Genomic DNA, 16,842 nt, shown 5'->3' with positions numbered 1-16,842 from the left:
CTGCTGGAAATATTTGTCCTGGATAATCTTCGCCGTTATCCACCCGGAGGTGTAACCGACAAGGGCCTTATCGAGATGGTTCAGTTTCATGACGTCGGACTTGTTACTGTGCACGACAATGTTCTCGAACATCGCCCGAAATATCGGCCAGTTTTCCACCTTCCCTTCGAAGCTGGGAATTGCTTTGCTGGACGATTATCTGAGAGTTGCTGGTTCCAACTGCGAAAGCTTCAGCGACAGTTACCTTCAAAGAGATCCGTTAGATCCGATGTCGAAGGACTTGTGTATCGGAGTCGCTTCCAGCACTTCTCGGTGAGCTGCTTCGTACTCTGGGTAGCGCAGCTCCAGCTCCTTGGCATAGACCTTAATCAGCAATAATGGCGTTTTTCTCGTCGGATCACTTTCTTCTTCCGGCAGGTCGTTGTCGATCATGATGACCTTTCTTCTGTTTTGGCCACGTCGAAACAGATTAAGTTACTTCTACCCGAGGATTCGGCAACTGTATATTGCCTTCATCGATGGGAGAACTGAAATTTGTTTGTTTGGAACGTCAGACAGCAGTAACTTAATCTGTTTTGAGCGAGAATACAATGGCCGGGGTTCTGCTAAACCGAACTAAGCGCCAAAAAGATAATTCCGAGATAATTAAACTTAAAGTACAACCACTCACAAATAAACAACACCGGAGATTATTTGAAAATTTTCCGCATACATGTAACTTACAAGCAGTGCTGAAAAATTCATTTCGTCATATCTAAATTCAATCACCTACAGCTCATTTTAGAAGCTGAACCTGAGAATATGATATATGAAAAACTTGTGCGGCTAGACCAGTTCTGCAAGAAAGTCACGGAAAAACCGCTATTTTTCGAATATTTATGGTAAATATCACGGACTACCTTTGAAAAATGCCAAATGATATTCACCGTGAATATCATTCGCATTTTTCGAAGGTAGTCCGTGACATTTACCTTAAATATTCGAAAAATAGCGGTTTTTCCGTGACTTTCTTGCAGAACTGGTCTAGCCGCACAAGTTTTCCATATACCATATTCTCAGGTTCAGCTTCTAGAATGAGCTGTAGGTGATTGAATTTAGATATGACGAAATGAATTTTTCAACACTGCTTACAAGCCTTCATTAACCATCAGAAATTAAAAATACATGTAAATTATTTGGAATTATTGATATAATTACATTTTATTTCTTAGTACTTTGCACTCAGTTCACTCTGGCTGATCAAAATCATTGGAAAATGGTTTATAGTTCAGTTTGGCTAAATGTGTTTTTTTTTGTTTTAGGTGAAACCAGTTGGACAGTGTAAAAAATCTCGATTTTTCATCGTCTATCAAGTTGAAATCGATATCACTCACAATCCTTTACATGAATCAAAAAGGACGCGTATAGTATGGTAGCACGAAGGTCTCAAAATAGTTTGAAATATGAACGGCGGAAGCCCTCCCAGATAAGCTTTTCCCACCCATGCTTTTTCTTCATAAGCGGTGCATTTGGAGGCACAGAGCAAGAGTGATTATGTCAAACGATGTCCTTGCATTCTTTATTACACCAACGAACCTAACCTCAAAATGACTGACAATTCACAGGTCATTTTGACAGATGCAACATGAGCAAGTAAAGGACGGCAACAAGATCGATAAAGTAGAATATATGATCCGTCTTTTTCCTGCATGTGTGTGGTCTATCAAAATGACTTCAGAAGTGTCAAGCATTTTCATGGCAAGCTTTGTTGGTGTAATGAAGAATACCCTGAGGTCCTGAGATGTGAATGTGGAGCAATTTGTGTACTTCAAATTTATGCTGGTCGAAGAAAACCATGAAAATGTTCTGCCAAAGTGCACTAAGTACAAACAAGTTTTCAAAATTAAGAAAGAGATTCGAACTTGGATCATCTGAGTGATAACCAAGCGCGTTACCTCTAGGTCATATTACCTTGCTGAAGGTCAGTCGTTAAGTCTGAATCAAGTTCTAAACATTCTTCTCAAGGATGGTTTTCATGAAAACGCCATTTTTCGATCAGCTTAAGGGCGGACGGGACGGTCAAGGAAATATCCGCCATTGCTCTGTTTCTACTAAGATGGTAATCTCAGATTCTACTTCATATAATGGAACAAAAATCTATCATTGTGTATGCTCACTTGCAGTGCATATGCTGATTGTTTTTCAGCCTCATCTGTGCGATAGAAATCGAGATTACCATCTTCAAAATCGCGAGGCAAATTGTTAGAAAGAGAGGGAAGATAGGAAAAATAACACAGCGTCCCGATTCACCTTAAGCGAACCAAGTGTTTGATTTTTTTTCAAGCTGTGCTAATCTAATTAGGCTTGTTGTTCAATGACGGCTCCTGTGTTAAATTACCAGTATGAGGTGTATCGATATAACGCTGGTATTAAAAACCAGTTGGTTTTTGTATTGTTGAGAATAAATTGATTCTTAAATGCTGTGGACTTGGTTCGGTCTGGCTGAATGTGATTTGGAAAAATGGCAATCAGCGCCATCGAAACATAATTGATTCTTCCCACACCCATATTTCTAATAACGTGTTCATTTCTCTCACCGATTGTTGCTATGAGTCGGTTAGAAGTTAGAAATCTGACGGCGATGAGGAGAACTTGAAATGTTCATCACCTGGACCAAAACTAAAATATTTCGCTGATTCTATCGAATGGTTTACAGTTCACTTTGGTTGGATGCAAAATGATGTTTTGTATGTTTTGCCAAACAGAAATTTTGAATTTACTCCACGAAGAGCTGTCAGAATTACTGGATTTTTACAGGGAAGGAAGATAATCATTTTCTTCACTTAATGGTTAAGAAAACTCAATTTTTCAAAAAATGGTCTTTGGTTCGGTTTAGCAGAGCCCCGACCACGTCTGAAAGCCAAGCAATATTCCCCAAATTAGCATCACAGTCGATCCTATCCCATTAGTTTCAGAGGACTTTTAAGGGAGTTTATTGGGGGTATGGGGGGATTTCAGAGACGTTTCAACGCGTTTTAAAACTATTCCAGGGTGCTTCAGAAGGTTTCGAAGGAATCTTAGCGGGCTTCTCAGGCTCTCAGGCACAAAGAACAAACACCCGGACTAGAATAAATTCTATTCAGAAAGTTGTGTAAGGATTTTAATCCTTACTTGAGTAGGGATGCAAGCCATTACTCGTTGAAAACACTAACGCCGCCAAACATCATATTGCTACATTCAATGGTGATTTGAAGCATTTCAGGTGGTGAATAATATTAGTATGAGCTGTTCATTGACTGTAGCGCTACAATACTGTCACTGGTGTTGCTGATGAAATATTTTTAACACAAAATTCAGATTGGAATTGGATTTCTGTTTTCTGTGTCTCAGCTGAGTTTCACAGGGGTTTTCAGGGGGGTACCAAAGGCGTTTCAATGTGGTTTAAGGCCTTTGGTACAGGACGTTTCAGAAGGTTTCAGAGGGGTTTTAGGGGGCTTTACAAGTTTTACGGGGTTTTCAGGTCCTCCGAAAGTTTCATGCTCTCATGCGATTTTCCCGAGGGATCCATAGAGGTTTTAGAAACGTTTCAAAAAGTTTTAAAGCATTCAGGGCGTTTCAAAAGGTTTCAGAGAGGTCTTGGAGGGTTCACAGGCTCATGGGTAGGTTTCGCTGGAGGATTTTAGGAGGGGTGGTACCAGAAGTGTTTTAATGTGTTTCAAGGCATTGTATGGCGGTTCTGGGGGTTTCAGAAGGGTTCAAAAGGCCTTCACTGGATCTAAGTTACGTTTTATGGGTGTTTCATGGGTATTTCAAGGCATTTAAATGCGTTTTAGAACTTTTCTGAGGGTTTTTAGGGGACTTCATGGGCTCTCAGGCATGTTTCACGAAGGTTTTTGCGGGGGTTTCGGAGGCGCTTTAGGCGGTTTCACATGGGCATCGAGGCGTTCCAGACTGATTACGCTTGTTGATAAGATAACTCATACTCAGTTCTTGAGAGTTCTTGGAGATTCTCAAACAGACATTGAACTAGCACTGGGCAAATCTGGCTGCGACATCGATTTTTGTGAATCGATTCGAATCGGATCAGCAGAATCGATTCACCGATTTAATCTAATGCTTTGAATCGATGTTTTCACATCGATTCGATATTTTAAAATATTACAAAATTATATTATGAAACGGTTCGTTTACTGCATGTAGTTCAAGTTCATTGTAGGTTTTGTTTGTCTTAATTAATAACAATAATTCAATATTAAAAGTTGAGCTTGCACATCCAACATTTCGCGACTCTGATTCGATAATGGAAAAACCGTTGAGACAGTGTATTCTGAAACAAAAAGAAATTTATTGTTTTTGAATCAACAGAAAAATCCTGAGATCCTGAGATTCCCCAGAACCAGAAATCTGCGAATTATTGCAATATAGTACAGAGATGAATTCCCACACACTGCTGAGAGAAACTCCACCAAGGTCTTCAAAGAGACTCCTCCAGAATTGTGAATTCTAGAATTATTGGAGAAATTTCTTTAGATTGCTGAAAATGATTACAGATAACATCAGAATCCTGAGCGACATTATCTAGAAAAGAAAGCAAGACTCTTCTGGTCGATCTTGGTAGGAATTCTCTCTGAATTCAATTAAGTATTTTCCTAAGAGAGAATGCTCCATATCAATGAGACAGATTTTCTCAAAGCCCCGAGGAGAATTCTCCCAGAATCCCGTGATAGATTGTCTCAGAATCCTAAGAGAAGCTTTCCCTTGGGATTCTCCCAAATTTTTCCAGCATCCTAAGAGGGATTATCTCAGAATCCTGGGAGGAATTCCAAGAGTGGTTCTTCCACATTCTTGAAATAAATTCATCTAGGATACTGAGAGAGATTCTCACAAAAAAAAAACCAGATTAATCCACCTAGTGGTAATAGTGCGTTTCTCGTTGAATATGTACTCATGATCATTCCGTCGACGCAAACAATCTTGCCTTAGAGTCAGTGATCAGCCACAAAGCTCTGTGCTTTGATGACGGATGAGAAGGAGGAAATTCTCATAACAGCGATCTGGGATGTTTATTATCTGTGCCAAATTTCATAAAAATCGATGCATTACTTTTAATTGTGGATAAAAAACAAGCAGACGTGGTTGAAAGCATTTTGTACAATCATGGCCAATTTTCATTCGCGTAGTAGATGGTTCTTTTACACTACAGTTAAAAGTTCTGTGGTGATAATTATGAAATTTTGTTAGCAGTTATGATACTTATAGAGACACTTTCTTGCAAAATTTCATCCACTTTTATCAATTGGTTTGAAAGCTACAGGTGTTGATAGGGGTGAGTGTTAGTGAACTTTTTTCGTGTTTTTCATATGCGATGTTTGACTATGCATAACTTTAGCATTTCTCTGCCAATTTTCATGAAATTTTCACAGAAGGTAGTTGATTATGTGTATATTGTGTCTGCAAAATTTGATGATATTTGGTGTAGTACTTCCAATAGTACAATCGAAACAATAAAGGGTGCTGACTAATTGCTGTCGATTTTTTTGAAATTTTGCCTATGCAACAAATTTAGATTAAGAGGTATGTGTTCAAAATTTCAGCCATTTCCTTTGCTAAATTTTTAAGTTACAGCGCTGACAAGCACAACTAGGGGCTGTACAAAATTCAATGGCGCACAGTCTACTCTTTCATTGCTACAACAAAAAGTACTGCACCGATTCACATGGAATTTTGTAGGTGAAATTAACACATCTTACGATGTTACGAGGCCGAATTTGAGCAACTTTAATGTATCCATTACAGAGTTACAGCTGTATTTCTGTGTCCCGATTATTGCGGATACAGGCTTTATTTGATCATTATCCATGCATCAGGTTACTGACAAAAAAGCGATTTGATGTACCGCAAGCATGGGTTTGGTTCATTTTTATATTGGTTCACTTTCAGTAGAACACTCTAAACCGGTTCATTTTTACATTTGACCAATTCCGGCGGGACACACGGAACCGGTTGTGGAACACTACAGGTGGCCTTTAACGTAATCTAAGGCTTTTTTTAAAACCGTTCTTTAGGTTATCGAAAAAGCCGCGATTTAATGTGTCGCATGCATGGGGTTCGGTTTCCTTCCACATTTGACCACTTCCGGAGGAACCCCCGGAACCGATTCCGGGACACTACTAGTTTTTCCAATTATGATCTGAGATATTTTTTCTTGTTAGTCGTTCATCAGGATACCTAAAAAGCCATTTGATGTGTCGCGAATATTGGTTTGGTTCTTTTTTACATTCGGCCACTCTCCGCGAGACAGGTGTATAAGTAGTTTCTAATGTGGGCTTAGTCTATTTTCTTGCTAACCGCACAATTAGGTTATTGAAAAGGCCACAATTTGATGTGTCGCATGTATGAGTTTGCTTCACTTTCATATTTGGCCACTTCCGGTGGACACCCGAAACCGGTTCCGGAATGCTACCGGTTCAGTGAGGCTATTTTCCTGTTTGCCGTTCATCAGGTCATGGGAAAAGCGGCGGTTTGATGTGTCGCACGCATGGGTTTGGTTCACTTTTATGTTTGGCCACTTCCGGCGGGACACCCGGAACCGGTTCCGGAATGCTACCGATTCAGTGAGACTATTTTCCTATTTACCATTCATCAGGTCATAGGAAAAGCGGCGATTTGATGTGTCGCATGCATGAATTTAGTTCACTTTTATATTTGGTCACTTCCGGCGGGACATCCGGAACCGGTTCCGGCATGCTACCGGCTCAGTGAGACTATTTTCCTGTTAATCATTCATCAGGTCATAGGAAAAGCGGCAATTTGATGTGTCGCATGCATGGGTTTGGTTCACTTTTATATTTGGCCACTTCCGGCGGAACACCCGGAACCGGTTCCGGAACACTACTGGTTCAGATATAGTCTGCGACTATTTTCCTGCTTACCGATCATAAGATAATCGAAAATGCCATGGTTTGATGGGTCGCATGCATTGGTTTGTTGCATTTTCATATCTGGCCCCTTCCTGGGGTACCGGTCCGGAACACCTAAATGGCCATAACTCCGGAACGGCTGGGCCGATCTGAACCATTTTCAATAGGAAACAATGGGACAATATACCGCGTCGAATGAACCATTGGTCGTTGAAATTGGATTATATTTACTATTTAAAAATGAGGTGACCTTTTTGTACACATACACACACACACATACATACACACAGACATCATTTCAACTCGTCGAGCTGAGTCGATTGGTATATAAGACTTGACCTCTCCGGGGGCTCTATCCAATTTTCGTTTATGGAGTGAACATATAGCCTTTCGGTACGCCTTGGTGCACGAGAAAGGCAAAAAAATGTGAGCGACACTAGTTTTACTAATATAAAAACCCAGATTAATCCACCTAGTGGTGGTAGTGCCTTTCTCGTCGAATATGTACACATGATCTTTCCGTGCCGATCCTGAGAATACTTATACGCTCAATACAATTCATGTAAAATTTGACCTAATGAAAAAAAAAAAAATGCAGAAAATGGAAATTTTCCATTCAATATTAAATTGCAATGAGAAGAGCGAGGGATCAACCAGCCGTACCCAAATTGTGCACAGTTATTTGAGACGCAAAAGGAGATTGGAAAAACTTTATTCAGTGTTGATGCGACAATTTTTGAACATGTATCTCATGGGTTACAGTATATCGAGCACTCGTCTATAATGTCATGATCATTGAATAGCTTTTAAAGAATTTGAAAATATTGATGTTGTATTTTGTTACGATACTGAGTAGCTGTTGATGGAAAATATTGAATTTTTGATAATGAACATAAACGAGTTTGAACGAGTGCGAAGAGCTGCCAAAACATTAGTCAAATTGTATGAAAAACAGTTATTTTGTTCGGACTTCGTTCGAAGATATCGAAAAATAATGAAAATGCCATAAAAATGAAATTGAGATCTTAAAAATACTGAAACCTTATTCATTTACGCTGAAACTGGCAGACTACTATGATTTGGCCATTTTTTGCCAGATATTTCAAATCTGGACCACTGTGCACCACATGAATTTAAAATGGTGTGATTTGATGAGATTGCTTTGGCCACGATTTTATTCTCTTGCATATATGAATACTGCGACCATTTCTTCATTTTAAGTCTTACCGTCAGTGGGGGTGTCATTGGGCCAAAACTGCATAGTCCATCCCTTTGTAGGTCGTTACAACAATATTTTAGCTCTAAATCAATGTTGAATTCAGAAGACACGTTCAGTTTTATGTTGTTTAGGATTGTTAAAAATATAAATGCTTCAACTTCAATTTTGACAATAATATAGCCTAATTGAAATTGGCCCAATTTTACCCCTTCTAGGGGCCCTGTTGTCCCAAATTTTGTCTGAGACAATTTTCTTGCTAACCGTTTATCAGGTTACCGAAAATGCTGCTGTTTGATGTGTCGCATGCATGAGTTTGGTTCATTCTTATATTTTGCCACTTCCGGTTGGACATCCGGAACCGGTTCCGGAACACTACCGGTTCAGCTATGGTCAGAGACTAGTTTCTTGCTAACCTTTCAATATGTTATCAAAAAAGCCGCACTCTGATGTGTTGTATGCATGGTTTGGTTCACTTTTATATTTGGCCACTTCCGTCGGGACATCCGGAATCGGTTCCGGAAGACTTCCGGTTCAGATATGGTCTAAAACTGTTTGCCTACTAACCGTTCATCAGATTAACGAAAATGCCGCTGTTTGATGTGTCGCATGAATGGGTTGTGTTCACTTTTATATTTGGCCACTTCCGGCGGGACATCCGGAACCGGTTCCGGAACATTACTGGTTCAGATATGGTCTTAGCCTATTTTCCTGCTTTCCGTTCATCAGATAATCGAAAATGCCGTGGTTTGATGAGTCGCATGCATGGGTTTGTATCATTTTCATGTCTGGCCCCTTCGAGGGGTACCGTTCCGGAACACCTAAAGGGCCATAACTCCGGAACGGCTGGACCGATCCGAACCATTTTCAATAGGAAACAATAGGACCAGATTACGCGTTGAATGAACCGTCGGTCATTAAAATCGGTTGAGGTTTACTGCCAAAAAGTGATGTGAGTTTTTTTGTCCACACACATACACACATACACACACACACACATACACACATACATACACACAGACATCACCTCAATTCGTCGAGCTGAGTTGATTGGTATATATGACTTGACCCTCCGGGCCTTCTATCAAAAAGTCATTTTTGAAGTGAACATATAGCCTTTCCAGTACACTTAGTGTACGAGAAAGGCAAAAATTAAAGGTGTTCCGCAATACAAATAAAGAGTTTGTTTTTTTTTGTTTCGTCACAAAAGTCAAAATCCTGCGGCGCACCTGAGAAAGGTTCGCGGCACATAGTTTGGGAAGCACTGCTGTGATGGATTGTCTCAGAAGTTTTTTTTTTCCGGGATTCTCCCAGAATGCTTAGATGGATTTCCCCAGAGCTCCCTGCCGGATTCTTCCAGAATCCTGAGAGGGATTCTCCTAGAATCCTGAGAGAAATTATCCTGCAGACATCCCAATAGAATTCTGAAACAGATTGCCCCAGAACCCTGAGAGGGATCCTAAGTGGGGATCTTCCACATTATTAAAAAATATTCATCTAGAATCTTGATAGGGATTCTAAAAAACCCTAATTAATCCACCTAGCGGTGATGGTGCCTTTCTCGTGCTTTAAAATATCCTTTCAACAAAACTCGAGCGACATGTAGATGACATTGACATAAATACAAAATGAAAACTGCTTGCTAAATCTACTCAATATGGATACATTTTATATTAGCATAACATCCAATATTCAGAAAATATAAGACAACGATCCAAAACTCAAACCAAACAAGCGTCATGAAGCCGCAAAATTTTGAAACGTCATTTTAGATTTTTCGGTCATCATTTTATGACTCCGGATATCTATCCCAACTAAACTAACCGCCATCTTGAACATTGAGACACCATCTTGGATGTTCTGGTATTCATTTTTGGACTCTGCACCTAAAATTACATAAAATAGTCGCCGTATTGAATTTTGGCATGTCGTTTATGATTTTCTGGTTACCAGTTTTGGACGAAACCGGCATTCTTCCCCATTCAAACTATAGTCATATTGCAGACCTTGTGAAACAGCGCACAGCTTGGGTTTTCTGATACAAATTTTGAATTCTGGACATATTTACATACAAAATATGCCCATAACGCAAGAATTAAAAATCCTATAGAATAGGCACTAATTTGAATACTGGGCCATTATCTTGGACTTTGGACCGCTATTTTGGATACTCTGGTGGACTCCAAACAAATTTCCCATACCAAATACACTTGTTTTACATAGTTTTGGAGCTCAAAATTCCTTAAAACAGCCACCATCTTCTGTTTATGCGATCAAACTCTCATTTTTCCATTCAACGTTGACCAATCCTGCTATAACTTGATTCTGAAATGGTACGATTTGATGAGATCGCTTTAGTTTTGTTTATATTTTGTTCTCATATATGAGAACTTAGACCTATGTCACTGTTATACCTAATGTTTATCAGGCCATTAAACAAAGCCACGATTTAATTTTTCACATGAACGTTGGTTCTGCTACACAACAGCTAGGGGAACGTCCATAAATTACGTCACGCTTTTAGGGGGGAGGGGGGGTTCAGTAAAGTGTGACAATCCATACAAAATTTTCAGAGCTCCCATACAAAAAGTGTGACATAGGGGGGAGGGGGGGGGGGTTGAAAATGGGCAATTTTTGCGTGACGTAATTTATGGACGCTCCCTAGTCTCTAATGTGATCTAAGGCTATTTTCTTGCTAAACGTTCATTAGATTATCAAAAAATATGCGATCTGATGTGTCGTATGTATGGGTTTGGTTCATTTTTATACTTGGTAATTTCCGGTGGGATAGCCGGATCTGATTCCATGAGTCGTGGACCATGACACTACCGGTTGTCCCAATCATGGTCTGAGAATATTTTATTGCTACTTATTCACCTTTACCTAATCACCGCGATTTGATATATCGCATGAATGGGTTTGCTTCACTTTTACTTCTAACCACTTTCGAAGCCACAGCTGAACCCGCAACACTACCGGGAATCTAATGTGGTCTGACCCTATTTTTCCATCAGGTTGTCGATAAGTCGTGACCAGTCTTCGTTCTACTGCTCGTGTTGTGTGTAGGTAAGAGGTAACGATAGCGCACGAATGTAACAAAGCCGACTGACACCCGACTGCGGCAACGAAATGAAGGTAGTAAAAAGTGTCGAATGTTTACAAGACTGGTCGTGATTTGATGTACCGCATCCATGGGTTTGGTTAAATTTTACATTTACTACCCGGATCTGATTCCGGTTAACTACCGGCTGAACCAAATATGGTCTAACATTATTGTCTTGTTAACTGCTCATCGGTTAACCAAAAACGCTGCAAATTGAAGGTGTCACATGCAGGGTTTGACAATTTCGACGGGACTCTCTGAACCAATTCCGGACCACTACCAGTGACGTAAGGCTATTTTCTAGCTAACTGTTCATCAGGTTATCGCAAAAGCCACGATTTGATAAAAAAAAAAAAAAGACGCGGACACCGTCTTCAGCCAGAGGCTGCACCGACTGAAAGAAACTTAACACTAGACAAGGGACACACGGAGCATGCACCAGTGGATACGGAGAAGAAACTATTCTCACGAAAAGTTTCATCGCCCGGAGCGGGAATCGAACCCTCACCCCATAGCATGGTGCGATTAGAAGCTTGGTGACCCTAACCGCACGGCTACGAGGCTCCACCATGCCTGGATTTGGTTCACTTTTACATTTGGCCTCTTCCGGCCACTCAAACCCGATTCCGAAACACTTGCTGGCCGTTCATTAGGTAATCTAAAAAGCCGCTATTTGATGTGACGCATGTACGGGTTTGTTTCTCTTTCAGATTTAACCACTTCGGCGGGAACCCCGGAACGGGTTCCGGAACACTACTGGTTCAGGTATGATCTGAGATGGTTTTCCTGCTCATTGTCCATCAGGTCATCGAAAATGCCATGGTTTGATGTGTCGCATGTATGGGTTTGGTTCAATTGTATATTTGGCCACTTCCAGCGGGACGCCTAGAACCGGTTCCGGAACACTACCGGTTCAGGTATGGTCTGAGATGATTTTCCTGCTCATTATCCATCAGGTCATCGAAAATGCCGTGGTTTGATGTGCCGCATGCATGGGTTTGGTTCAATTGTATATTTGGCCACTTCCAGCGGGACGCCTAGAACCGGTTTCGGAACACTACTGGTTCAGATATGATCTGAGACTATTTTTCTGCTTACCGCTCATCAGGTTATCGAAAATGCCGTGGTTTGATGTGTCGCTTGCATGGGTTTGGTACAATTGTATATTTGGCCACTTCCAGCGGGACGCCCAGAACCGGTTCGGGAACACTACCGGTTCAGATATGGTCTGAGACTATTTTCCTGCTCATTATCCATCAGGTTATCGAAAATGCCGTGGTTTGATGTGTCTCATGCATGGGTTTGGTTCACTTTGATATTTGCCACGTCCGGCGGGACACCCGGAACCGGTTCCGGAACACTACCGGTTCAGATATGGTCTTAGACTATTTTTCTGCTTACCGCTCATCAGGTTATCGAAAAAGCCGTGGTTTGATGTGTCGCATGCATAGGTTTGATGCATTTTCATATCTGGTCCCTTCCTGGGGTACCGTTCCGGAACACCTAAATGGCCATATCTCCGGAACGGCTGAACCGATCCGAACCATTTTCAATAGGAAACAATGGGACCAGATTCCGCGTCGAATGAACCGTCGGTCATTGAAATCGGATGAGGTTTACTGCCAAAAAGTGATGTGAGTTTTTTTGTACACACACATACACACACACACATACACACACACACACACATACACACACACAGACATCACCTTAATTCGTCGAGCTGAGTCGATTGGTATATAAGACTTGACCCCTCCGGAGGCTCTATCAAATTTTCGTTTTTGGAGTGAACATATAGCCTTTCGGTACCCCTTGGTGTACGAGAAAGGCAAAAATGTTCGGAACCCAGAGATGGACATCCTGAAGATGGCAATCCTGAAAAGGATGCGCTAGAACCCTAAAAGGGACTCTCTAGACCATAAGAAGGATTCCTTCAGAATCTGGAGAAAGATTCACTTAGACTCCTGGAGGCTGTTTATAAACCACGTAGACTTTTTTGGGGGAGGGGAGTCTGGCCAAAGTCTACGATCCATACAAATTTTAAAAAAAATTGTAAGGACTGATTTTCCAAGAAACCTGAGATATACAAGTATACCTCGACCCTAGTGGACCCTAGATTATATGTAAATTTATGAATGGTAAAATTCTACAATGTACTCTAAAAAAAGAATATTTTTTAATCAAAGGAAAAATCGAATGTAAAAAATCGATTCGGCCGATTTTGTGGGGCTTCAACATCGATTCAAAAAGATTAATCGGAACAAAAACATCGATGTTGTGAACATGGATTCAAAATTGCCCAACGCTACAATAAACAACACCTGAGAGTACATAGTAGCATTAGGTTGTGCAAGCATGAATTTCATTCAAACACACAAGTTATTCATACAAACCCAATGACTTGGGCTCAGAAAAGCTCTAGGGAACCTTTAATAGTCCCATGCCTCACATATCGCTCACGTTTTTAACTCGTCTTAACTCCACTCGCTGCCTTCTTTTTCTTCTTTATGACTCGACGTTCGCATTGGAACTTGGCCTGCTTCTCTTCAATTTAGTGATCTTAGAACACTTCTACAGTTATTAATAAAAGGGTTTTCTTTGCCTGCCATTGAATGATTTGTATATTGTGTGGCAAGTACAATGATGCACTATGCCAAGGGAGTCGAGAAAATGTTCCCCACCGGAACGAGAATCAAACCCGCCGTCTTCGGATTAGCGATCCATAGCCTTAACCACTAGGCTAACTGGAGACCCCTCGCTGCCTATTTTCCGTAAACTAACCTTATCCCTAATCAAATACTCCAACTGTTTTGAACACACTCAAATTCTATTTAAGTTACGCTACCTAATTTAAGGTTTCGGTGTATGTTTGTTTTCCATATGTGTTTGATCCGCAGTTTATTTTTCTGTTATCACAGTTTCTCTGTATTCTGTGATCTGTCTGAGTTCCATCTGCGTTTTATCTGTGTTTTATGCGTATCCTGATTTTTATCTGTGTTCTGTCTGGCTATGTTCTGTATGTATCTATCTATCTAAGTTCTGCATTTTGTTTTTGTTTTCTCTATGTTGTATCTGTGTTCTGTGAACGTGTTTCTTTCTGTAGTTTATCTGCCTTTCTTGTATGTTCTGTCTATGTGCTTTTTAATTTCTGGCTGCTATCTGTCTGTGTTCTGTCTGTATTTTGGCTGATTCTGTGTTTGCTCTGATAAGTTCTGTCTATGTTATACCTGTGCTATGTTATTTTCCTTCGTTCTGAGTTTTTTTTATCTGATTTATGTTTTTAGTCTGTCAACGTGTTTTCCCTGTTCTGTATGCTGTCTGTGATACTTCAGTGTTCTTCTGAATTCTATCTGTATTATCTAAGCACTGTTCATGATTTCCCTGTATTCTATCGACGTTTCGTCGGGGTTCTGATTGTTTTCTGTCTGCGTTTTGTCTGTGTTCTGTTTTCATTTTGATTGTGTTTTTAATGCTAACTCGGTCTTTTTTCAGTCTTTGTTCTTTATCTGTCTATTTTCGGTTTGTATTTTGTCTGTCTTTAAGTGTGTTCTTTTCGTATTTGTCTGTTTCTTCTGTGTTTTATTTGTGCTCTTTCTGTGGTATGTTGGTGACCTGCAGCTTTCTATCTGAATTTTGTCTATGTTATTTGTTCTGTTTGTGATCTCTCTGTTCCTTGTATGTGTTTGAATCTTGTCTGTGATCTGTCTACCATGTATCTACGTGCTGTCCATATTCGATCTGTGTTTTGTTTGAATCTTCTTCCTGTGTTCTACATTATTCTGTGGGTTTTCTGTATGTGTTCTGTCCTCTTTGTAATTACTGTGATATGTCAGTGCTCTTCTGAGTTCTGTCTGTAGTTATTGTTCTATATGTCTTTTGTATGTATTCTGTCCGTGTTCTACCTCTGTTATGTATGTATCATGTGCACGTGTTTGGGTTCTTCCTCAAATATTGCTGTCTTCCACTGCGTCTTATCTGAATTCTGTATCTTGTTTTGTATGTGTTCTGTCCACTTTGTGCATGTGATTTTTTTGAGCTCAATCCGTGTTTTCTGTATGTCCAGCTATGTTTACCTGTGCTCTGTCTGTCACCTGAGTTCTGACTGTGTCTTATCTAACCCGACGATGTTTCCACTAGACAGAAATGTCTTGCCTTTTTCCGAACATATGTGTCATGAAAGAAATGTTTATTCGCCGTTTTTAAGGATATCAGCGGTGTTGAACATTTCTATAACGTTTTCTTTTCTGGCACCAAAATGGCAAGATTTCTAGTAGAGACTTGGGGTAAGTCCGGTCTGCGTTTTGTTTGTGTTCTATCTGTATTCTGTCTGCATTCCATCTGTGTCCTTTCCAAGTTCCGCCTGTGTTCCGTTTGTGTTCTTTATGCGTGTTGTCTATTTCTGTTGGTTACCTGTCTGACTTCTATCTGCGTTGTGTCTGGTTCTGTGGTTGTTCTGCTATGTTCTGTTTGAGTTCTGTAATTGTTTTGTCTGTGTTTTCTCTGCGCTCAGTCTGTTTTCTTTCTATATGTTGTCTGTTATCTGTGATTGTCATTCTTGTTATACTTTCTGTATTCCTAATAAAACCAATACGGAATTCTCTTTTGCCTTTGAATCATTTTGGTGTTGCTTATCCTTAATTACAGTAAGTGAAATGCCACACCCAGTCTCCAATGGTATCCTTCCTCACACAACACCCACTCCAATTTGTTGTGCCAACATACATCTTCACTTATCCTCGGCGGTAATTAAATTTCACTCTTGAAATAAGCGCGAAAAAGAGTAGGTACACATCTAAAAATATTACATTCCAGCTTGTTGCGTTGAGGCGCGCTGTTTGCCGTTGGAGGCGTTGGAGTATCCCTTCCAAATGCAAACACGGCAGGCAGCCTAGTGGCAGCCTCTTCAGTCGGCTGGCTTAGAAACACGACGATGCTCTTCGCGCACTCGAAAGGACGTGTCGGCTCGGCACGTGGCACGTCTCGAGGTGGCACCATCGCCGACCGGAAGGGAGTAGTCGCAGGATACGAAGTGTCGTCTCTGGAATTAATGTCAAAGTTGGTCTGGTACCACCGTGCCGCCGACGAACAAGAAGTCTATGGAATGGAACACATTCTCGAGGGGGCGTGAATGACGCGTACATTTTTGAAAAGGTTTGCGGTCGTCGTAATGTGTGGTGACATTTTAATGATTCAATTATCGGTGGCTTCTCTTGTGAACTTTTGTGAAAGTTTGAAAAATGTAGCTAAAAATGATACAACCTGTTGGAATAACTTCTCCTTTGGTATACGTTTCGTTTCCAATCGATATTTTATTGTTTCGTCATACTGATAGTTAAGCTGTTCTGGTTTTTGGTCTGTTCTTCACTTTCTTCTCAGAATTTCGTGAAAAATCAGTCAAGGTGCTTCCTAGGTTTCTTATGCCATCTCAGCAGTCTCAATCAACTGATGTGTCCTAGACGTTTTCGTCATTCATTCAACTGGTCCCAGAAAAAGGAAGGAAATCCTTTTTGCTGGCTATTGTGCCAAACGATTTTGTTCTGTTTCGTGCGATCAATCGTGATAGGTACGTGGGAAAAGGCAGATTGGACTGATTTTGAAAATTGACACAAAAACAGAAAGGGTGC

General features: G+C 40.5%; 1 protein-coding gene across 1 annotated transcript in view; it reads right to left on the bottom strand.

Annotated features, from left to right (window-relative positions):
* Nucleotides 1-246: 246 nt before the first annotated feature.
* The window catches only part of LOC134288673 (uncharacterized), a 130,802-nt gene continuing 114,206 nt past the window's right edge, over nt 247-16,842 (bottom strand). The window contains exons 9-10 of the mRNA XM_062854217.1: nt 16,095-16,312; nt 247-445 (exon numbers count right to left, since the gene is read on the bottom strand). Coding sequence (XP_062710201.1) covers nt 247-445; nt 16,095-16,312 — 417 coding nt within the window. The remainder of the gene's footprint in view (nt 446-16,094; nt 16,313-16,842) is intronic.

Source organism: Aedes albopictus, chromosome 1 (genome assembly GCF_035046485.1).
Source record: "Aedes albopictus strain Foshan chromosome 1, AalbF5, whole genome shotgun sequence".
Lineage (NCBI taxonomy): Eukaryota > Metazoa > Arthropoda > Insecta > Diptera > Culicidae > Aedes > Aedes albopictus.
The sequence above is the reverse complement of the archived record's forward strand: the minus strand, read 5'-3'. Positions and strand labels throughout refer to the sequence as shown.